At 39.4% G+C, this 24,455-nt stretch overlaps 1 protein-coding gene across 3 annotated transcripts in view; it reads right to left on the bottom strand.

The window, feature by feature from the left end:
• Positions 1-24,455, bottom strand: part of MTA1 (metastasis associated 1) — an 85,221-nt gene that overhangs the window by 21,704 nt on the left and 39,062 nt on the right. For 2 of the 3 annotated variants that reach the window (XM_086753132.1, XM_086753133.1), the window contains exons 8-16: positions 23,381-23,480; positions 21,749-21,937; positions 20,524-20,598; positions 13,133-13,191; positions 5,360-5,475; positions 4,369-4,520; positions 2,561-2,750; positions 2,092-2,181; positions 16-168 (exon numbers count right to left, since the gene is read on the bottom strand). In XM_086753132.1, coding sequence (XP_086609258.1) covers positions 16-168; positions 2,092-2,181; positions 2,561-2,750; positions 4,369-4,520; positions 5,360-5,475; positions 13,133-13,191; positions 20,524-20,598; positions 21,749-21,937; positions 23,381-23,480 — 1,124 coding nt within the window. Of the gene's footprint in view, positions 1-15; positions 169-2,091; positions 2,182-2,560; positions 2,751-4,368; positions 4,521-5,359; positions 5,476-13,132; positions 13,192-20,523; positions 20,599-21,748; positions 21,938-23,380; positions 23,481-24,455 lie in introns of those variants that run through there. The other variant, XM_086753134.1, reaches the window with a different exon arrangement.

The raw sequence follows: 24,455 nt of genomic DNA, 5'->3' as shown, positions 1-24,455 counted from the left end.
CAGAAAAATATTTACCATCCATTCCATTGTGTTGTTCATAACTTCTTTTTCCCAGGATAGTTGGGGACCCATTATTAATGACAGGTGTAAACTTAGCAGGAGTCAGATTGTTGAGAGAACCGGACAAGCTCTTTGCAGGATCTGGTTTCGGAGGACATGGATGAGACTCTGTTGTGAAACAGAAACATGTTTTTTATATTAGTGAAGATACTGCAATTATAAATCTGAAAACAACCTGTAAACTTCCAAGGTGACCAAGTATACCTCCCCTTATATACAAACTATGTCAGTCAACAATTTTGACTCAAGATTGCTATTTATATAAAGCATTTTACATACATTTAGGAATTCACCTCTACTGAAGATGTTAAAATCAATGTCATAATATTCACTGTAATGTATCATCATCCTAAAGTAAGAGCTGATAACAAAAGCACTTTGTATCTATTTCCAAAACACTATTATCTGACAGTTTGAGATCATTTAGGGCTGCTCTGTATTAAAAGTCATCTTTGGGCAGTCACACAACACCCCTAAACTCTGGGGAAATTGCAACTTCGCCAGTTCAGCAAGGTTTGTAAAAAAAATAATTTCTAAACTGGCAAAACATGTGAGGATTCAAAGCACCACCACAAAGAACACACAGAGAGTCTGAATTAAAACTTCTGGCTGAGGCAGAGACCAAGCATACACTGTTTAACTAAAAGATTTTGAGAAGCAACAGTAAATGGGAGCTTCAATCCCGTTTTTCCCTTGCAGCTCCAACAGCAGAGTAACATACAGCTTAAAGCTCCACACTGAGCACGTGGACACCTCCAAAAATATGTTCTCAACAGTCCAACAGCCTCCCTCCATTTCTGTCACTACCTTCTCCCAGCTCAATATTCAAATGGAGACCCTGACACAGCACTACAGAATTTGCTCTCAGCTGAAATCTCAAAATCTACTCCTATATTCTGTACAACTATTAAAAGCAGGATTTTATCCAACAGCAAAATGTCTCCCTTTATTGGCTTTATTTGGTTGCACTTACATGTATCCAAAGGTTTCCCAATCTGTGTGTTGCATTACTATACTGTAGAAGTACAACACTCAACAGAGAAGCAGTAAATATTTAATAAACCCTAAGCCTTACTATATTTCATCAACAAAAACATTCAAAGAATTATGAAATCCACTCTAGTGTTTCTCACCAGAGTAAAAAGGCAATTAATCTCCTCGTTAATCTGGAAGCCTTCAAAGTACGCCTGTCCAAGCCAGCTTTATGTGGTTAGACTCACGTTAGACTGCCATAACAACCCGAGACATGTCTTCAGGGTACCTCTAGCAACCAGCAACACCACGGAAAGTGTGTTTGCATTCATTTGTAGTCAGAGCTGGTATGTCACGTAACTGGCCTCTTCCAGCACCTAAAACTTACACCAAGGTCCTGGACAGAGCTACTCAGTACTCACCCACAGATCACCTGGTGAGGCCCAAGTCCTCAAAAAAATTGTAGAAAAACCCCAAAAAACAAACAAAAAAACCCCCAGAAAACAAAAAACACCCCCCCAAAAAAAAAAAAAACCCACCCCAAGAAGAAAGTAAAGAATGGAAACACAGTCCCCTTGTCTAGCACCAGCACAGAACAGCCAGCAACTGACAAGCTGTGGGACACAGCGCTGTCCTAAACCTGAGAGGCTTCTTGGAGGACTCAACGGTAGGAACTGCCTCCAGACAGTCCAAAAATTGAAACAAAGGGACTGACCATTTGTTCTGAAAACATTATGTTCGTGCCTCGACTAGCAGATACTAACTTGTCCCCACATACACTGGAGGCCACAGCAAACACATCCCTCCCTTCACTTGAAAAAGTTTCTGATACAGCTCCATGAGCCCAAGGTGGACTGCTGAGCCACTAGATCTATCAAATTAAGCAGGAAAAGGAAAAAAGACAAGTTTATGGGAAGGTTTTAATGTTTTGTTTTTCAATCCAGAACCAGCATCTAAATCCAGAATCAAATGGAAAAATAAATGGTTAGCAGAAGTAGCCAGTGGTTTTTTGTTTGGTTAGGTGTTTTTGTGTTTAGTGTTGTTTGGGTTTTTTAATACCTAAATACCGGAGTACTGCTTCTAAAGGCTTTCGAACCACTTGCTTTAACAGCAATGGGTTTTCTGATGCCTCAGGTAAACGTGCTGTGCCTGCAAAATAAAGAAAAATAATTAGAGGGTAACGACATTTAGATATTACAGCAAAACTAAATGAATAACTCAAGTGTCCTGAAAGAGCTTTCCAATCAAAAGGAATTTACAGGTTGCAAGCATGTCTTGGCAACAGGACACAAATGCAAAACGCTGAATGTAATTAGCAAACATGAATATTTTAAATTAAACAACTCATGAATTTTCTATGTTATTTGTCTAGCCTACAATGTTAGAATGCTCTGCAAGTATAGCCAGATTTTGTGAAACCACTAGCTACATGCAAGAGAGCATCTCAAGAAGTTGCAGCTCAAACTTTATAGGAAAGGAATCTCAAAGGGCTCCTTTGTGAGTAGGTCCCAGCTGCATCACCACTCACATTCTGCTTTGATTGCTGCGCTGTTAATAGGCAGATAGGGATGTCTTGCAGCATGCCAAGGACGCAAGATATCTCGACATAAACGTCTGGCAATTCTTGTCAGTTTTGTTGTGTGGAGATAGAAAGCTTGTCGTGTCTTCATAGCAAACTTGGGACTCCCACTGTTTCGTACTGGCACACCATGAGGACTCTAGAAAGAAAGAAGAATAAATCCCAGCTATTTCTCATTTCCCAAATCTTACCCATCAACATTTGAAATTTTCTTCCAGAATATCTCAAAGCATAAAATGAAGGTAAGCATTTTCTCTTCATGGGGAAGTACTTATTTCTGTGCTGTCTCAAGTTTTAAAGTAGGGATCCATAAGTCAGACCTAAAGAAGTTACCTGATGCTATCACATGACTTAGTGCTTACAGAGCCAACAGAAAGGCTCTCTAACTTTGGGTGGTTAGGGTTGCTCTGGATATACAATGCAAACTTCTTACAACAAACCATTTGTAAGCAGGAGAGGAAAATTAGAAAATAGCTGTTTGGCTAAAATATACATCACAAACTCACTTCCCAAAGCAAACTTACAGCATGCAAGAATGTTTTTGTCTCAAAGTTGCAAAAATTTCCGTGTTCTTACCCTGAATTCAATGAATGCATTTACAGAGTTGTCAAATATTCATGCAGGCAAATATTCACTGCATGTAATAAAGAATAAAACTGAAACATGTTTATCTACCACAGAGAGCAAAAGCAGTATCTTCTTCATGAAAAGCAGCTACATCAACTAATAGCATAATGAAAGTAGTATCTTGTTATCTCAAAACTGCCCACAGTTGGAAAATAGGAGGAAATTTCAGTTCGGGGAGAAAAAGGCTTTCCCCTCTCTAACTATTTACATACTTTTTAATTAACAAACATGAGGTTCAAGGCTGATAAAACCTGGCAGTTATCTCAGCAATTAGGTAGCTTCAGAGGGCAAACAGAAGCCTGGAAAGGACGGAGGTTAAACAAAAGAAATAGAATAAAAAGGGAATTATAGCAAAAACTAGGAGAGAGGAAAGAAATTAACCTAAAACCAAAGTTCAGTGTGCACTCTCCTTCCGTCCATGTGATGCAGCTACTTTTTCCAATCAGCTCAACATATGATGCTTCCAGACTGAACTTCCACCAAATTCAGAAAAAAAAAATCTGAGAATTTTGGTTTTTAAATAAAGGGGGAAAAATTAAACAGAAGTAGTTCATACAATGCTTACTCAAAACCTATCCAAAAGGAAGGAGGAATAATTAAAAAAAAAATAAGATGAAGTAGAAAAAACAGATAATGGATTTCTAAAAAGCCACCAGCTATTTGGGGTATCTAATTTTGAATGTGCCTTGGGAAATGGAACAGGTTTCAGGAAATAATGAATTCTTATATGGGGAGGAAAAAAAAAAAAAAAAAAAAACCACAAAAAACCCCACAAAAAAACCCCCACACAAAAATCCTCTTTCCCCTACAGCAAAAAAACATGGAAACCAAATACCAGAAACACTGGCTGGCATTTCAGTTTTTTCCATCTTCTTTACCTTATCCTATGCGTTTGATGGCTAGTTTGCTAAACAAATGATGTTTTTTCCGCCCTCAGGGCAGTACTTGGCAACAAATTACTTATAGCCTGAGTCAATGAGCCAACTTTTGCAAGACATGAAATACCAAACCCAAGGACAACAATGGAGGCTGAAGGCATTCTTTTTGTTGTTAAATATTTAAGAACAGTGAACAATTAATTAGATACCATGGCACCTTGCTTTCCAGGCAAGAGCTTTGCAGATACCTACCAAATTATTCCGGTTTGGTCCTGGTCTCTCCCCATCTAACCGTGTTGGCATTTTCAAGCCACCGTATTTCTTCCAGTACGTCCAACAGGATGCACAGAGGCGACACTGCATGTTAGGGGGACCCCAAGAATACCACTGGTAAGACTGTGTGGCTAGAGATAACAAAGGTGGAAATTATATATATCCTTAAACAGGATCACTTTTCAGAGCTTATTCTCTTTAGAACCATTACAAAAGAAAACTAACACAAAGACAGTGCAAAGCTCACACAGACCTTAGAAACCTGATGATGGTTTCACTGTCATCCCTACTGTTAAATGTTCTTGTGATTTCAGCAAAATCACACATATAACCCCCTTTAAAAACATAAACGGGAAAAACGACCAGTAGGATGTGAAAATTTCCTGCCAACGAAACGGAAAGCTCTCATTTTGCAGGACTGGTAGGCAACAATTTCTGCAGAGCTAGGAGAGAGAGGGGAGATTGTTTTCAGGAACTCCCCATACATTAATTTTATCACTAAAGTATGTAAGTTAAATCTGTGACTTGACTTCTCACAGTCCTACATGTGAGCATCTCTAAAGGCTGCCCATAAAGGAGGACACGTATTAGAACTCAGTATATTAATACCAGGCAGCAGATCAAGTACAAAAGGTATCACGTTTTGAAATATACTAAAAAACTATGAAAAAAATTATCAACTTCACACCTCTCTGATTAAGTCTTTGCTCAATAGCTACCTGCAATTACGTAGGACATTTACTAACTCCCCCATAAGTATTTCATAATTATATTGACCAATGTAACATCAGTTAACTTCAGAAAAATAAAACAACTTTGTGTAAATGTTATTATGTCAAATTCTGTCCCCCCACCCTTCCAAAGCCTTCTCTCCCACCTCCTACCCACCACAACACAGATTTTCCTTTACTGTTTGCAACACAGCACTCACGCTGTCTACGCACAGCTGCCATGCTGGCACGTCACTTACTGTAACAGCTTTCGCAGGCCCGTCCTGCTCCCGTGTTCTGCGCCTGCACTCCAGTACCGTTTACCACTCCTGGTTTGACATTATTTACATTGATCTGGTTGGGGTTTGGCTTGTTACTTAAAACACAAAGCAAAAACACAAACATTAATTGAGGCATGTGGTTTCCTACGTAACTTTCAAAAGTATGGCCCAAAACGTTTGAAAATTTAAATTTTGTTCATTATGTGGCTTCCAGAACCAGCTCTACTTACCAGCAATCTGACTTCCATGAACACAGTGTCTGATAATACTTAAATAACACTGATAATAAAAATAACTATAATAATAATTAGATGCTATTTTCAGAAGTCAAAAAAACATTTAAAAACAAGAAACCAGTGAGGCCAGGCAGGTATCTTACTCGCTATCCCAGACATTCTAATCTGACAAAAAGATCTCAGCCACAGATCTCTCTCAGTTCTCAACATGAGGGATATTTTACTTAAACCTCCAAAAAGAACGCTAGGGGACGGGAGAGGCAGGCAGAGAAAGGTCAGCCCTTCCCTCATGCAGGGAAAGATAACCCTAGACTACAGTCACAAGTATTTCCATGCTGTCTTACTGGTTTGCATTGTGTGGCCAACAATTCGCACAAGCACATCCAACACATAAAAAAAAAAAATCTTTGGACATAGCACATACACAGAGATTTTAATGAATACGAGCCTTCTGACTGAGTGTTAAACTACGGCCTGTGTGCCTAAAAGAAAGCATTTAGGTTTCTACTAAACAGAAGATCTGCAAGCCTAGCATCCATCAAGAAAGAAATGCATTGATGGCTGTCACTAATACATTCTAATAGAACATCTGAGTCAGTTCAGCTCATCCCTATACTCTCTTTAAAATGTTGACTCAGAGAGAGAAGAAAAAAAAAAAAAAAAAAAAAAAAAGCTATTGGCAGGAGCTGAGAATGGAAGGGCAAACAAAACCTTGGCATAGAGAGCAGTATGGAACAGTACAGAACCTCTGCAGAGGAAGAGGTGCCAGAAGGAGAAAAGGAGGCATTCAATAAAATCCTTGGCATGGGCAGGAACAAGCAGCACAGAAAATGGATATTGCAGGGTCAGGACTTCTGGGGAACAGAGCAAGCTGGAAGAAGTCACACAAGAAGTTTCAGAGAAGAATACACAATGAGCTTATAAAACACGCAAGGACCCCCAGGTACTATTAGGAGCTCAGCAAGACAAAGCAGACAGCCTTTGGTGCCAACTTCTGAACATAAGCCCAAATTCTAGTGCCAGTCACATTTCACCTGCATTCTCTTACCTGAAGACTGAAAGGAGTGGATATATTCTTTTTATTGCCAACTAATAAATCTGTGATTTGCAATCCACTTATTCAGCAGACATATCTTTAAGATGGGCTTTATAAGAGAGCTTTCTGAAAATGCATTTTCTTACACACCAGTTGCACACTGACGCAGTAGTCACACTGATTTCAATGACCCAGAATATGCTGCTTTTCACACTGGCTAGCGTTGCAAAAACAGCATTGTGGGAATATGGCCAAATTAATTTATTTCTAATGAGGCATCAACATTAGGTTTCACGTTCCCAGCAATGGCCCCTGAGAGCAAAGGAGTTCCAAGTGACTGAATTCTGAAGAAAACTGGCCTTTGCTCTAGAACAAACCCAAAATTTACTGGAAAGCTTACACTGCCCTGGAAGGCAGGTGGTCATCCTTCTCCTCATTTGCAAATGTTTGATCAGGTACTGAGATACAGAGCACAGTAAAGCCCCATTTCTATAGAGAAAAAAGATTCTGCTGTGAATGACCCACAAGGACCACACACGCATTGCACAAGGAGGTAAGAGAGTATTTGCCCCGTGCAAGAGAAAGTTCGGATAACATTCTGACAGTGCTCCTTGCTGTAAAGTTCGATTTTCTGCCTTTCTGCAGAAAACTTAGGAGGCTAAACAGCACAGAAATACTGTAAAACAGTTTGTTCCTTCAGTACACTGATCAGCCCATACACAACCCAAAAGAAGCACAGAAGATGAGAGGAAAAACAAAAAGGCATTTCAATTAACAAGCCCGATTAAGGTTTCTTCTCCTTTTGCTTACTAATTTGCCCAGCTCTTACAAGGATTTAAGTGTTTCAGAGTGCTTATCAGAACGGCACGAAGTTCTGACACCACAGATGGCAGGAGATCTGCAGAGACATTTAACAAAGGGAAAGTTGAAAGAAGGTACATTCATGCTACCCGGCATTTTCTCTGGGATGTCACCATAGTAACCTGCTGCAAAAGAACTTTTGCCAATGATTCACTAGCAAACTGCATGTGCAAACATTACCGAGATGCTGTAAAACAAACAGTCCTCACAGATGCACGCTGTTACAAAGCAGTGCTGCTCAACAGACAGAGCAAAAGACTGAAGTAAAGAAAACTAAGCCTCCACTCCAGGACTTATGGCTCAACATCAAGCGTGTTGCTTCCCTTCTATATATTGATCTATCCTCTGAAAAAGATACTAAAGGAGTCTGAAATCCATCAGCAAAACACAAAAGCACACAAAAAGGTTTTGGATTTTTCAAGCAGCATGCTGGGAAGCCCTGATGTGTCTAGTTGTAAACAGTGAGTTGAAAACAAGACTGCATTCATTGCATGCACATCCACAGTACTGAGACCACGAGCAGAAAGGAGGGCGATGGCCTGACTCCCTCGCCCTCCCTACAACCCTTACCAAACCTGTGTTTCAAACGCCAGCAAAATGGACGCATGGGTGAAAGTTGATCACCAAATCACACCTATCACAAAATTGTCACACTGTAATCGTAGCAATAACTTCACTTCAGGATTTCGGAACAGTACAATTAATGTAACTGCAACAAGCACCAGAAAATGTCCTGCTCCAAAGCTAAGGTTAATTTTCACAGTGGTAGTAACAATAAAAGTTAGGCAGCTAATGTCATCACTCTATGAGAAGCAAAAAGCTCTTAATTGTTGATGATATGTTAATTAAACTTGTTTGATTATCACCAAAGCCTGCTACAGCTATTAACAAGAGAATTGGATGAATAACTGGATGAATCATTAGGAAATTAATGAAGCTGAAGTGAAAGATGGAAATAAGGTAGTGAGAATACTAATGGTGCGGTAAACTGTCATTTCCAGCTCTTACATCAAGAATGGAAGTCTTTTAAATGAGTTTCAATAGCAGTCAGTTATGCTACAACAGGGATCATGAAGCGCAGATTTCTGGGCTGTATTCTGCAGATCAGGCTCAGCTAAAGGGATTAAGGTGATAAAGCACACGCAGAAAGAAGGCACTGGAAACCAGCCTTCTGGACTGAAGCGCCTGCCCACAAAGCCAACCTGAAGATAATTCTGAAATCCCCTCGCTATGTGACTGGCTAGCATTTGACTCACACCACAGTGATACATTTTTAGTTGTTAAAAATAACTGTAAGCATAACATAATTGGTCAATATTTCTTGTTATTCAGGAAACCATACTGGTGCTAGATGCAACAGAACAACTGAGAAATAAAGGCTCAGAAATAAGAACAATGTTAAATACTTTGTAAGGAACATTTATGCCACCTACCTCCAGGCATCTAATTCAGGTGTCTGGATTCCTCAGCCAGACAAGAGAGAGGTGAGGTCACATCACAACTCTCTAGGCTACTGTAAATACCCACTTCTAAGAACAGGTCTAACGACTGCTGCTTTTTGAAAATGAGAAACTTTCTCCATCAAAATGTTGAAGACCGCCATTTAAACTAGGACAGCTACAAAAGAAAGCACAGCACTACACCTTTAAGTTTTCCATGCTTCAAAGGACCTCTGCACAATTAAACAGAGAAGGAAAAAAGTCTTGCTCCTCAGGCAGAGGACAACCCAGAAACAGATAAAGGAATTATCTTCAGCTTGTTAAGCAGTCACCCCTTGTAGTCATCCAAAGCTTTGACCTATTCCTCCAGATTCCCTATTAGCTTTAAAAAAAAAAAAAGAGGCAGAGTGGGGAGAATAGTATTTCCCTACTTCACAAGTGTTTGCAGCTTGTCAAAGTGCTTTGAGATTCTCAGATAAAATACTGTAAGTAGAATGTATTAGTTTACATTTACAGATGTAAATTTAAAATTTACATTTTACATCAAAACATTTTGGAAACTGGTGACTGTATGAAGCACTTCATTCTTCCCTTTCTGTTCTTACTCCTTCTGCTATTACTTAGATCAAAGCAAAAGAGAGAAAAGCCATTGTATGTCTCAGCCTTCATAATTTGCAGATGTCCTAATCCCAAAAAGCATCAGATATGACTTCCACAACAGTCTGAAAAAAGTATGTTTGGGTACACAATAGAAGGAGACTGAGTCTACATCTGCAACAAGAAACGTCTCCAAGTCCCACGTTCATGCTGGTGGATGGCAGGATGAGGCAGATAACACCGCAGAATCTCTTTGTGCATTCAGGATTCTGCTGCTGCTGCTTTATATAAGACCCCTCCCATTGACAAAGAAATTGCTACAGAAAACAACTAAAAGATTTTTTTTCAGTATTTCCTGAATGCAGAATTCAACTGATTTTATACTTTTTTCCTTTTACCAGGAGAGCACACTAGTGCTTTTCAACCTAAGGGATGCATTACAAACCCATGCATATGAACACTGAGTTCAGTCACATCAGCTACAGATGTCTGCCTCAAAATCAGGGTTGTTCTTGGAAGCGGCACAGAAATGTTTGTCCAATAATTAGGACAGAAATGTTTTTTTCAATATCTAGGATGGTGGTTTAGGAGAACCTCACATCGATTACCTGCATGACGCTGCACAGGGTACCAACTCTTTCCATGCTTCAGTTCCCCATGTTATAAATTTGGGGCACACTCATCAGGTTAAAAAACATCAACTCTTAAGCTTCACATAGAGCTGCTATTTTTCACTGTATAATATGTATGTGACATGATAAATAATATTTGAAAACAGTTTCTATTGTTTTTCTTACTATTTTCCTCCCCTCTCCCAAGATTTCCATATTAATATCACAGGAACAAATGAGAGTCCTATCAGTGGATGACAGCCAGAGACAAAAAAATTGTTTGAGTCTGATATCTTCCTGGGTCTCTCTTTGCAAACAATTTGACACCAGTTATTGTTAGGTTTCACTCAATCAGCTGATATGCTTCTGCACAGGTCTTGTGACAGCCTATATAAAGTAATTTATTTTTGAGGTGACAAGTGGATCATTATGGTTCAAGCCTTGAAACAGGAATGGACTCAGTAACATGATAAGGACAAATCAATACCATTGATATTTAGATCCCCAGACCAAGGGATTACAAACCAAGAATATAATCTTCTTCTAGGTCACAAGATAATGTAGATGTAATACATTCCCTGTGTGCCAGATCTTGTACTGAAACTCGAGTGGAAATAATTAAGAAATCTTAGAAATATTTAATTGTTGCTGCATTGGCGGTATTAATAGGTAAAAAAAACAGCAGAAGGATTCATGTGGGATTAAATAAGTCATGTACACAATTGCTACTGTTCCTGATACACATGAAAGGATACTGAAGGAGGAGGCAAACTTGACACCCATTTTATCAATTAAGCAATATGTAAGTTAAGGTATAACACTCAGAAAATGAACTGCGACTAGAAATCAAAGCCAGAGATAAAAATAGCAACCACACGGATAGAGACAGAAGTCTCTTCCTGAAGTAGAGAGGTAAATTGCTTATTATATTCTCTAGATAGCAACAAGAATTATCTTGCTGAGATACAGTGTTGAGGGACAAAACACCACTCCAGACAGCCATTATCAAATGAGCAGTATAACCTTTCAAATACAAAACCCTACCTACACGTGTTATAATCTAAGAGCAACAGCAAGACTACCAGGCTCTCTCATCCGCAATATCCTTTTGCATCTGCAGTCTAAATTACATTGGCTTCTGCTTTACAAGCTTATCACATTGTGAACTCATGTTTAATCTAATGTCCAGTGTCTTCCTGCAGAGTAACACCATCCACAAAAAACAATACTGTTGAAAAATTGCATGACAAGAAATCTATTTGGCTTCACTCTGAATATTACATCTCATTTTTCGTAAATTTGCCTGAGAGATATCAACATATTTCAAAGCAAAAAAGAAATCAGGGATCCTCTATTTTCACAAGAAATAAGGGCTCATCTTGCAAGCTAAATATGTAAAACTTAGTTTTGCCTTAAGTAACAGAACACATGGTAGAAGTTCAGAAATATTTGAAAGGAGATAGCATAAAAGAGTAAAGGAGTTATTGGGGATATACATATGGGAAGGTAGCTGGGAGTGAAAGTAGAAAAAAGAAAGGACAGGGGAGATTTAAAGTTCCACACTGTAACAACTCTTGACCAGGTTATGCAGAGGAAATGACACAGTAGAAACATATTTAACTAAGAATTTATAGATACGTATTTTTATGCCATTATATATTAATTTTAATACATTTCTATAATAAAAATTTAATACATAAATGACATTAGGAAACAACCACACACTGGTGATCCAAAAATCGAGAAAAACAGATATATCATTGAGCAGTTAATTAGCTACCCTTTTGTTCATGACCATGCTGACCTGCTAACAAGTCCCCAGCCTCCCAGTCCATATAAAAATAAAAATTAGAAGATAAGTTAACAGTCGCTTCAGGACAGGAACATCATACAGGATGAAGGAAATGAGCAACGTGACAGCACAGCATCCTAACCAGGAAAACCCCGAAGGGAAAGCCCTCAACCGCTCATGAAGGAAATACTCTGTGTTCCAGAAGTGCAAGGTCAGCGTTTAGGAACAGTTTTGTCTTTTACACACTCATAAGTAGCAGTGCAAACATACTGGGAGGACTGCTGCTTTGTTCTAACCAGCTCTGAACTAAAGATATCATGTGTTCTCTTCCACAGTGCTCCTAGTTGTTTATTAGCATCAGGACGGTCAGCATGAACTCAACTAAATACAAAGGAACTAAAGTCTATTCAAGCATCAAAAGCAGCGTGGCCAGCAGGTCAAGGGAGGGGATTCTGCCCCTCTACTCCACTCTCATGAGACCCCCCTCCCCCGCAGTACTGCGTCCAGCTCTGGAGCCCCCAACATAAGAAGGACGTGGACCTGTTGGAGCGAGTCCAGAGGAGGCCACAAAGATGATCAGAGGGCTAGAGCACCTCTCCTGTGAGGACAGGCTGAGAGATCTGGGGCTGTTCAGCCTGGAGAACAGAAGGATCTGGAGAGACCTTATAGCAGCCTTCCAGTACCTAAAGGTGGCTTACAAGAAAGATGAGGAGAAACTTTTTACCAGGGCCTGTTGTGATAGGATGAGGGATAATGGTTTTAAAATAGGAGGGGGTAGATCCAGACTAGATATGAAGGAAGACATTTTTTACACTGAGGGTGGTGAGGCACTGGCCCAGGTTGCCCAGGGAGGTGGTGGATGCCCCATCCCCGGAAACACTCAAGGCCAGGTCGGACGGGGCTCTGAGAAACCTGATCTGGTTGGAGATGTCCCTGCTTCTTGCAGAGGGGTTGGACTGGATGGCCTTTAAAAGTCCCAACCCAAACCATTCTGTGATTCTATCAGCAGAAGGTTTGTTATATCAGTAACCTAATTTAATAGTTCTCTGACTTGTTTGTTCCAACTATGTCTCTCATTACGTAATTAAAACAAATACATACTACTGGCAAGTCATGGGAACAACTACACCAGATCCTCTACAATGAAACAGAAAACAAAACAATACAAAAAGGTACTTACTAGTTGGGTATATACACTTGTTTTAGCTTGCTTTCTGCTTCTGCTGCTTTCAATCGTTTCTGTAAAAAGAAAATTAAAAAGATAGAATAAAAAGAAAATAAGGACTGTTTTATGTGGCAGTCAAGTACTATACCCGTAAAAACTTTAGCACTTATTAACAAAGTTTTCCTTTCACTGAGCAGCTACCACAAAATCCTTTTCCAACAGGAAAATACCCACTGAAAACAACTGCAAGCACATACATAGCTTTTCAAAAAGTCAAAGAGATTACAATCTACTATTTATAAGGACAAACTTTTCATTGTCATTTACTTCAATACAAATTCATGCATTGTTCTTCCTGCAACTCTTTTTTTCACCCTGCAGAGGAAGATCTGTTTCTTCTCCATGACACTGCTCACCAACTGGACAATAATAGGTATAGCAATGCACCTTCTCTATCATATTTCCTCAACAGCTGAACCATTTCAAAGAGTCTGAAGAACAATTCTTTTGTTGATAGTCCTCACTTTTGAAGACTGAGTGACACAGAAGATTTTCTTTGAAGTTAAAGTCAAAACTCATGCAGAATTACCCAAAAGATTTTTTTAATTATGGCACATCATCACTTTTGACTAAGGATCAGCCATGGGCAACCTGTACATTTACACTTTCTAAAGGTGAGAAGCTCTAGGTACACAAGCACTATGCATTTATCCCTCTTTGAGACAAAAAAAAAAAAAACCTCAAGCACACGTGCACATGTCAGGGGACAGGTAGCAAAAAACATTAAGGAGGTAAATAGGGAGAAGCTAACTGGAACAACCAACCAGCCCCTAATCACACCATTTAAAAAGTAAAAGTGACATTCTGAGGTTCAAGTTTTCTCTTTATTACATAAGCTAAATAAATTCAGGGTGAACTTCTGGAGGCCTGTAGTCCAACCTCCTGCTCAAAGCCAGGCCCATGCTCTTCAACACCTATGCCAGCAACAGTGGTCTGCACGAAGCCATGACAATGTTTTCCAGACAAACCAGCAGCACAGTGATATTCTGTACAAACAGATTAGCTTAACATTTTCTATGCAGCAGCCTTAAGGCATAGTCTAGGAAAATAACTGTAAAGCTGAAGTCAGTATTTTCACAGAAACAGGAAGCACCAGAAAAATGTAATAAAAGTGAACAGTGTGTCACTGAGGAACTGGATAAACATAAAGATCCTTTTCACAGGGACATACATGACGGACATACAGAAACAATGAAGTAAAAGTTTCCCCTAAGCATAAAGCTTGCTTTGATCAGAAGGATAGTCTTAAGCAATGGTTTTCCATTTGACAGCCTGACAGTTCCTGACCAAAGCTCTCTAGGCTCCTAAAGAATTCCCTTCTTCCCTTTTCCTGTAAGTAAAAGGCAAACTATCTTACAAATCAAAGAATGAAGTTGTCAGAGCAGAGAACAAGAACCAAAAGAACAAAGAGAACTTCTGAAAGTTATCCTTAGACTATGGGTACACTTCCAGAGAAATGTATCAAAAAAAGTGACTTCTTTCTGCTGGTGCAGGCAAGCTTCCCAGATTGCTTCTGTTAGATCTTGTTTAGGACAAGGACAGCTACCTGAAAACTGCCCTCAAGAAAAAACAAATTAAGACTTCGTGCAGACAATCTCTATCAATCCCACAGACTTGGAGGAATCAGTAATACACATTAGTTCCATCACCAACTGCCAGTACAAAGAGGTTCTCCCTCTGAACATAAACTACAAATTCAAGGTTGAACATTTTCAAACCACTCTGCCCAAGTGTTTTTCCCTAAGAAACGAGAGCATCCAACAATGGGCCTCAAAAAGTGCTGCTGACAATGGTTTTCCAACAGCATCAGAAACCCTCTACCTTCCATGGAGAGGCTACCCCAAAAAAGTCATCCTTCAACAAACTACACACTCTCAGGTGCATTTCTGCTCATGAACTGGAGGCTGTTCCACCCACAGTCTGGACTGAAAAACAAGTCTTTCCCCAGGCACAGACTACCATAGGCAGTTACATCAGCAGATGAACAGCCACGGAGCTCACACTCTCCTTGGGAGCTACAAGGAAGTCTAACATCAGATACTGCTAAACAGCTTAAAATACTGTTTGATGAACTTTGTACAATAATTGTATTTTCCTGGGACCTGAGGAGGAAATTCAGAGAACTTCCACTTGCAAAGAAGTGTTGTTTGTTTTTGGTTTGTTTTTTTTTTAATTTCCACTAGATTTCTAGATTGTGGGGGGGAAAAAGCTGCAGTTTTCTTGACAAAAGCTCCCAAGGGGACTATCTAGAGTTATTATGTTACGACAGTTTTGGAAATCTATGAATGGAAAAGCTTCATGCAAACACAAAGCATTACCAGCAGCTGAAATATTCTACTATCCACATTGTAAAGTCATTTGCCTTTGAGACATGGTTAATTTAGGGTATTAAGCAACATTTTAGTAGACTGGTGATTAACGTTAACCTCACACCACATTATTTTTTTTGTGACTGCCGACCATGGTGCAAGCTCTGGGCTAACAACTGCCATAAATGTGACCTGGACCTAGCAACATCCTCCTCTCCCAAAGCTGCCTGGGGATCAGCACAGAGCACGACAGACAGCATACGCCTTTATTACAAACTAGTATACAAGGAAAACTGAAGGTTTTCAGAAGGTACCACAACGTACTGAATAAGAAGTTGGTTTTGCACTAAGTTCTTGCGGCTGTGGACAATCAATAGACCAGATATAATGAGTTTCCTATTTTCTGACAATGACCGAATACAAGAAGGTACAAAAGAATGGTGCCTGAAATGCAGCCATGCACAATTTCAGAATAATCCCTTCACAGAGAAAGTGCTTTGCTAGGTCCTTTGCCAGTTATTAATTGATTTGTGCCTGAAAGCGTATTTACGCTATAAATTCTTAATGTTGTCTGATGCAATTATGAATGTCCTCATCTACAAACAAAAAAAAACAACCCTGAACATTTGTAACTTCTTCTAGTAGTTTGGCCTAAATGAAATCTTTTGTCTTTGAGTTATTTATATATGCACATCTTAAGTATATCCTCTTATTTACCTCACCATATTTTCCCCATTTATAAACAACTTGTCTATCCCACAGGGACTAAAAGATTAAAACATTAAGCACTGTACATTTGAGTTGGTGCAAACATCTGTCCTTGAGATATCCTCTCCCTGGATTTAACATCTTTCATTCTACCCACTGAGCTTGAAAGAGTTTTATAACATGTGATGCATCAGAGCAAATGTTTGTGGTCATTTTCTAAAGAATGAGCATTTATAAAGATGAAATAACAGAAGAGATTCAGGAATGCAAGGGATATGTCAATGGCCAGAATGCAAGAATCAGGTCGGTGGACAGCACACAGATGCCTCAAACACCCTCCAATATTGAGCCTTTATTAGTTGATGATGGGCGAGATAGTCTTTAAATGGGATTTTCTGGATTTAGAGGAGAACTTTCACACTGTTTATTCTTTTTCAAAACTCTAAACAAGTAAGTGCTGGAGGGAGGCAGGGGAAATGGAACAGAAAAGGTAATTAGTCCAGAATGCTTCTGGGAGAAGTGTTTCCAGCTGCTTGTGCTCCAGCAACACATCTCAGCATTGATGTGTGGTACCTACAGTCCCTGTCACTTGCTTGCCAAAACCACCATAGTTCTATGTTGCTGTAGGCTTAACAGGAGGTGTTTGGGGATAAAACATCCTACGTATGTGGAAAAACATTTCTTTGATGTTATTTCTACTCTGCTAGCACACAGTACTTTATAAAGTCTAGTACGTCAAGATGTCACTCTCAGCTCTTGGCTATGCATAAAGAAGGTTAGCTTTCCTTCATAAAGATGTTTTTTATCTACATTAAGATTTACCCAGGGCTCCCTGCCTCATATAGTCAAACATAATAGCACTGCCACTTTCTCCAGTATCTTCTCAACACTATGCACACCTTAAAACTGATTTTCTCTTTCTATTCCTCCTACACTTTTCTAACAGCACTTCTACATAACAAATAGAACAGTAGAAATTCGTAATATTTGATCTTCCTCTTGAAGTTAAAATGCAAAAAGTAAATTTAAGCCTTCAGCTCCCGGAAAGCATGACTAATTCAAACAGACATCTGCCACTGCTATGTCCTGAGCTCTTCTCAACTGCTTCTCAACAGCTCAAAAGTGTTATTATTTTAAAGTTTTCAGTTCCCCTAATGATAGGCAAAACAGAAGAAGCATTTAAAGATCTTAAAAAAAAAAAAAATCATCCTGGAATCCACAACTACATAATAACTTCACTTGGAATGAAAATGTAGGCATAACCCAGACATCACAAACTCCTGAGACATCTGAAGAGTTTTCAAATCACTGTGGGAAGCCACCAAACAGTAATTACTCAGTGGATGCGATTTCAGACCTTTCTGAATCAGAAATAGATGCTCTTGTGAATTGACACAGGAAATCTGCCTCAAAAAAAGGATGCATTCAAAGGAGACATGGGATACTAAATTTGGAATACATCTTCATTTTCTTGCATACAAGCACAAATGCTTCTGTATTCCAGCACTTCAACAAGAATACCCTGTGCTACTTATTTCCAGAATATTCTAACTACAGGAACAGTAGTTTTGAGCTTGGATAGGGCTCCATGCTTCTCTTATTATTGAGTTCTGAGAAAGGGTTTTCTCTTTAAGTCAACTCAAAATTTAGTTTCCTCAATGTCAAGAAACAGATGGATTCTGTTTCAGGATTATGACAGTGCTTTCTTGCTCCAAGAAAAGCTCAAAGGAAATACAGGAGGAGGGAAACAGTTCACAACTAACTGGTTTTCATCAAAGCAGGCAATGGGCTGATGACAAAACAAACTAATTACTATTTTGTGTAACTCACTGAAGTAGACAGTTTAAACGTTTTTAAGTTCATTCAGCCAAAGACTCTACAAGAAAGAGTATTTTTTTTAAGACAATAACATACAGCCGTGGAATAATTTAATCATCCTTAGAAGGAGGGCAAATGAAAGTGAAACAATTCAGGATACACACTTTTTATATCCTTACTTAGCACATTTTCAATTTCTCGTGTTATAAAAAAGGTTTAAGCCCCAGAACCATTCTGTGGTATCAGACTAAAGAAAGAATCTACACGGACAAAACACTATGAAGAAACAAATGGAAAAAGCGATGAGGGATGTGCTTTGTCAAAGACTTTGCACACATCAAGTAAAATATAAATGTAATACACCATTATTTCAAATACAACTTCCTATGCTTTCTTTGTGGTTATATATAGATAGCTCTCCCAGGCTTTTTATAAATGTTTAATAGTATTATTTGCTTGTACAAGCTGGGAATTGGAGATGAGGTCTTCAGCTCAGTTCAGATTTAATTGATATGATATCTCTGTACTGCAATTTCTACCTGTTTGACTTGTGCTGTTTCCTAACTGCAGAGCCTCTAATTGGAAGTCTTCCCCAAATCCCACTCCCTGGTACACTGCTGGGCAGCACACATAAGGCACAGTATAACCATGATAGAAAAACCACTGCATAGGAATACAGCAAACCAGTATGAAATACTGTAGGTTTGTCAAGTTTTTTAATTGCTACAAGAACAAATAACCAAAGTCTTCCATGCAACTATCCCCTCTGCAATTTTGTCTATGTAATAAGAAAGTCAAAAAAATGGAAAAAAGCAAAAGAATTTAAGCACTTCCAAATCAAGGCACAGTTTCTCCAGTGGTTTTGGCTTCCCAGCACATAGGCCTGGAAGCAAATATCTGCGATGCTATACCAAACACCAAACAAACTGCTCCCTGCCCCTTATTCCCACCACCACCATACATACCTCAACACGGGCAGAAACAAAACGTATCATGGACATTCTGAGCAGTATAGAGACGCTTTTTGTTTTAATCTTTCCCAAGAATTCCCACTATTGTTTGCTGTTCTGATCTCACAGAGGTGACATTTTCACGCAACAGCCTAAGATTCTAGTTTTCACTGACCGATGAAGTCAGTGAGAAGTTTCCTCACTTTTTGTGATACCTGCCATATTGCTAGATGGGTTTTTAACACTGAAAGAAGTGTGCTGAGATAAAAGATGCAGGGAAGAAGACAAATGGATTCCTCTCAGTGCAAATACTGAGTGTACTACAGGCTGAGTACTCTCAGCTACTGTCTCCTAAACAGCTATGGTCAGACAGTATAGCATCACTCACTATATCAATGATGCACCAAATTAGTTCAATGGGGAAAGAAAGACCATGACCTCATTTCACCAGTACCTTTTCTCCCCACCATGCCAGCTTCCATCACCACCACACTTTCCTACCACTCATTTCTTTACTGGAAGGAAAAGTTTCAATCAAAGAATGAACTTGGGGAACTACTGGAATGAGGATGCAGTTAATATTTTTTTAAAGTAACAGAGAATTGATGCAAAAGAGTTCTCATTTGTCCTGAGGATCCTTCTGTAATTTACACAGTGTTTGATCAGAAAGAAAATGGTAAAAATCACATTACAGACCAAGGGTGCCCAAATACAGCACATGCCAAATACTGGTCAATGCCTCAGGCATCAAGTCTTCTCCCACACTGAATTTCCAATCAAGTAAGTTAAGGTAGGACATTTTTAGAATTCCACTTTTTATAATACTTTAAATAGATGCCTAAACATAATACTGATAATTATAATGAAAAATCCATTATGTATTTCTCCCTTCTTTTAATTATTTTTCCCACTAAATATTCTAAGTAGTTTTCAGCAACTGATACTCTGCAACATTTTGCATGCTGCTTGTATTGTGCTTTCTTTATTTAAGGGGCCAAGCAGCCCTTGTATTTAAACAAGTAAGAGATAAAAATGAGTAAACACCAGTCAAAGTTGATTCTTTAGTATAATGAGTCTGGGAATTTGAGCCATCAACACTTCCCAGGCAAACACTTTACTCTTGGGGCTTACATGGGGGAGCCTCCATGCATCTGCAATCGAAGTCACGGGCAAGCAGAGGTGGAGAGTCAGCATGGGTGCCCACTCCGCGCCATGAAAAATCAGAACTGGAGTTAACCTTGACCTTGAACTTTACAGGCAGAAATTAACTGTCGTCCTTTCCTCAAACGGCTCAATTCCAAAGCAGACATTTGAAAGCTCCAAACAAATACAGTACTAGCAAACATGAGAAGAAAGCACCAATGTTAACGCTACATGTTTGTATCTGCAGAATGGCCGATGAGTTTAGTGATGAGAGATTGTTTGGTGCTTCAGATCATTACAGAACCCACCCACTGGAAAGGCTGAACCCCAAGAGGGAGAATAAAGCAACAATGCTTGGTTTCAGAGGCAAGAAAAACATCTTCTGTTGGAATTAAAGAGGTGATTCTGACTGTCTTACCTGCTGAACGTATCTGTCTGTAGTTTTCCACATATAGTAATATTCTATTATGCTTGTTAAGGACTTCCATGGAAGCTAGAGACATAAAAAAAGATAGGCGTCATTGCAGGGTGCTGGCACACAGCCTCACTGACACTCACGAGATTCCTTTGACAGACACTTTAAAGTAGAGTCTTGCAACTACTAACTCTCCTAACAAAGACAGTCAGTATCTGAATCTCCTAAGGGCATTAGATGCACATGAGATCCATGTTAAATTAAATGCCCTTTCAAAAAACAGTGCTTTCAGGGTAGAAGTAGAGAAGGTTACAGGTAAATTTTAATGCTGTGTTGGTTCCACAATAAACCATTCAAGAGAGGCACAATGTGGAAGTGAGTCCACTGGCTCTGACTATCTGCTTGGGCAGCAAATACTCGAGCAAGAGCCGCAACCACAGTATCACAGTTCTAATTTGCTTGGCTTCTATGGAGCTGGCCTATTAAAAAAGAAAAAAAAAAAAAAAAAAAAAAAAAGTAGTAACTACTAAGAATTGCGCCATGCCAGCTTTGTTCTCTGCGTGAGAAGGACGAGGATTTCAGCAGGACCACAGAGTGCTGTGCTATTTCCAAGCCACTCTGTCTAAAAGATCAGAGTATGGGACAAGCAACACAAACTACTTTTTTTTTTTTTTTTTCCAGAGGACTCAGATCGAGATACAGTGAAACCTGGCCCTCTTTACAGTGCTCCACTCAACCTGCAGGCTGAGCACCTAGGGTGGAGCTTTGGCCAAACTGCAGGACACTTCCTTTGGATGCCCAAGACTCCAAAATTCCTTTTTAAAACTTTCAAAGAGCCGTTTCTGAAACAGCATTACAAAAGTGACGACATTTTCATGTTTCAGAAGGCCCAGTACTTATTCTCCTTCAAATACAAATTCATTTGCAGCAGCTAGGCTGTCACAACACTTTCCTAAATACTCCCTCAGCTGTAGTGAAGCAGATGACTTTAAATTAACGTCTCTAAAGGAAAAGCTATCATCTGTGATTTGAAATTCTGACTGTATAGAAGGCTGCCATCAGCATGAGGTTTGTCTTTCCCCAACTTACAGGAAGACACATGTTCCCGCTCAAAGCTCCCTTCTTCAACACAAGGAAAACCACACACTTCAAACAAGCCGTAAACCAGCTCTGTCACCGATCAGAACTGGTGTCCCCCGCCACGTGGGGCCTCATTTTATATACTTACAAAATCTTGCTGAATGTCAGTGAAATCTTTTCCGTATTTTTCTAGTGCTTCCTCAAAGAGGTTTGCCTCTGAAGCAGACCACTCCTCCATCTCATCTCTGCACAGGACTGGCCCACCTTGTGGCACAAGCGCAGAGATTGCCTTGGAAATGTCATAGACATTTTTGTGCAAAGTGTCCATAGCATGGAACTACATGGTTGTAAAGAGAAAGAGAAATGTAAAAGGACAAGCATTTGGCAAAAACGCTTAACAGTGAAACAGCAGTAACAAAAATTCTGCACCAAGACTTCAGGGTGTAGTGTTCTATATCTAACACAAAGTCAGTAAAAACTTGTTCCAACCTCAGACTTGCTATAATTGTCAGTGCACGAGCCTTACATTCATTAACAATAGTGGGACACAACCCCCTGCATGTCAGTAATTCCTGCTTTATCTACTCACCAGCACCACCACTGCAGCACTGCTATTAAGAAAATACATGGGATAGAGCCCCACTCACGCCAGGACTGAGTAGCCCTGCTACGTAGCATCCACAGACGGAGCATGAAGATAGAGTTTCAGGAGTATATTTTCTAGTAAACTTAGCCATGCAGTTTCTTTTTCAAATAATTCACAAAAATTGCATATAAGAATAATATTTAAGAAGAGCAACACACATATACACTCCCTCCAAAGGCTACAAATCCCCAAAAAGATTCAAGTCATCACATATCATAGCTGAGTAGGAAAAAATAATTCCTCCCAAGAGCAATTACTCCTCAGAAAGCTGAGCTACAACTATCTGCAGCTTGTGATTTACAAGGGCTGAGAACACATTGTAAGGGAGGAATTGGTATTAGTAAATTAAAGCTTGGCTTTATTTCCTGGTTTCTGTAGTTTTAATCAGGATGTTATTTGCCTTTCATCATACCAGTTTTGTGCACGTCCATAATTAATCTACAATGTTTTATCCTAGAATTTGTTCTATATATGGTATCACATTATGCCAGTTATGAGGTGAGGCTTTGATAACAGTTCCCCAGAGACTTCATAAATTTTATTCAAATTTTCATTGAACTTCCTCTAGCATAGAAGTTCAAGTTCTCTCTTTCTTCTATCTACTCAGAATCATTTATGGTTATAAAATATTAACAATGTCACCACTCCTCAGGTACTCTAAAATGGAGCTCGTCAAAGACAAGAACTGAATCAACCAAACCTTCTTATCTGACCACAAGCTTTTTCCCTAGACAACTTTGCCCAAGGATGCCAGTGACAGTGTGGTGCTGGGGAAGTGGTGAGGACTGGCATTCTGGCATTTAACATTGTGGACAGGCAGATAATAATTTGCGTTCTTTTCAAGACAGCTACTAAGCCCGTGCATGAGATGGACTGTGAAGCATGTCATCAAAACATTTTAACAGAACAAAACAAAATAAAAATCTCATACAATTATCCATGATGGATCACAGGAGGCACAAGGCCAGAAAAAGTCACTTCATATGTAAATAAAGGGTTCCTTTTCAAAGCCAGGATCTGCTTCACAGCAGGCCACAATTACAATCCATCTGCCCCTCTCTCTCTGCCAGCCGTTATTACTGAAGTGAATATTTTACATCTCTCAAAAACTTCAGGTCCTCTTAACAATCTTACCAGTGTGATGTCCCTAGAGGCTGCTGCAGCACTCATGTGCAAACTTGGCTGTCTGACAGAACTACTGCAATCTAGTGCTCGGGCAAACGTACCAACAGACCTGAAAGAAATTAAACAGAGCATTAACTTTGCATGCAAAACAAGCATAAGTATAAACACCCAACCAACACTTTTTGAGATCTGCAGACTCCAGTTCTCAGTAACAAGATTACACAGTTTGGCACTAGTTCTAAGCCAGAGACCGATCTCTTCAGATTTGGTTTCTCATTATGAACACTTTACTTTGGTCATATGACCAAAGAAGCTTAGGCACAGGAGGGGAAACAGTGAAAGACTCAAGGATCACAAATGGGGAGTTTGGAACTACTCTCTTATCCACTATCTCTCAACAGAATTAAGCTTTAACAGAAACTGAGGACAAGCAAGCTTTATGAATGGCAAAAATCTCTTCCACAGCGGCAAGAGCAGCGTTGCATTGTCCAAAGGTACAGAGACAGATGACAAGACCAGATAGAAAAAAAATGCACTAATGCAAGCATGTTTTCTAAAAGTTTCAGGAAAATAATAAAACAAACAAACAAACAAACCCTTTATTTTACAACATAATATAACATACATATATTATATAGCCATAAGAATACAGCAATTCTCAAATACTTCCAAATGCCAGTTATGTTTGCCTGTGAGATCATAATCCCCAAGTTCCTCATTTTATCCCTAAAGAAATTAGTCAGAGAAACCTTAAAACGGGAACATCAGTTCTATTATTCCTGCTCTCCTTGCTGCTTGCTACAGCACATGGGTGAAACACTTGTGCTCCTGCAGAGTGAACTGGAGCTGAACTCCTCTGAGCAACTACAACAAAAAAAGGTGAGGTTTTTTTTTCCCCCCCTTCCACTCAGATCACTTCCCCAAAACAGTTGAGCACACCGAGGAACAAACTAGTGCCAAGCAGTGCAGGAGTAGGAAAGGTAAATGCCTACGCAGTAGTTGTCATCAAACACCTAATTTTGGCCAAAATCCAAAACAGCTTCCCCACCCGCCACCCCCAGTTTCTATGGCGATTCACACTTCA

Source organism: Chlamydotis macqueenii, chromosome 8, assembly GCF_036417535.1.
Source record: "Chlamydotis macqueenii isolate bChlMac1 chromosome 8, bChlMac1.mat, whole genome shotgun sequence".
In the NCBI taxonomy this organism is placed as follows: domain Eukaryota; kingdom Metazoa; phylum Chordata; class Aves; order Otidiformes; family Otididae; genus Chlamydotis; species Chlamydotis macqueenii.
This window is presented reverse-complemented; position numbering and strand designations above follow the sequence as displayed.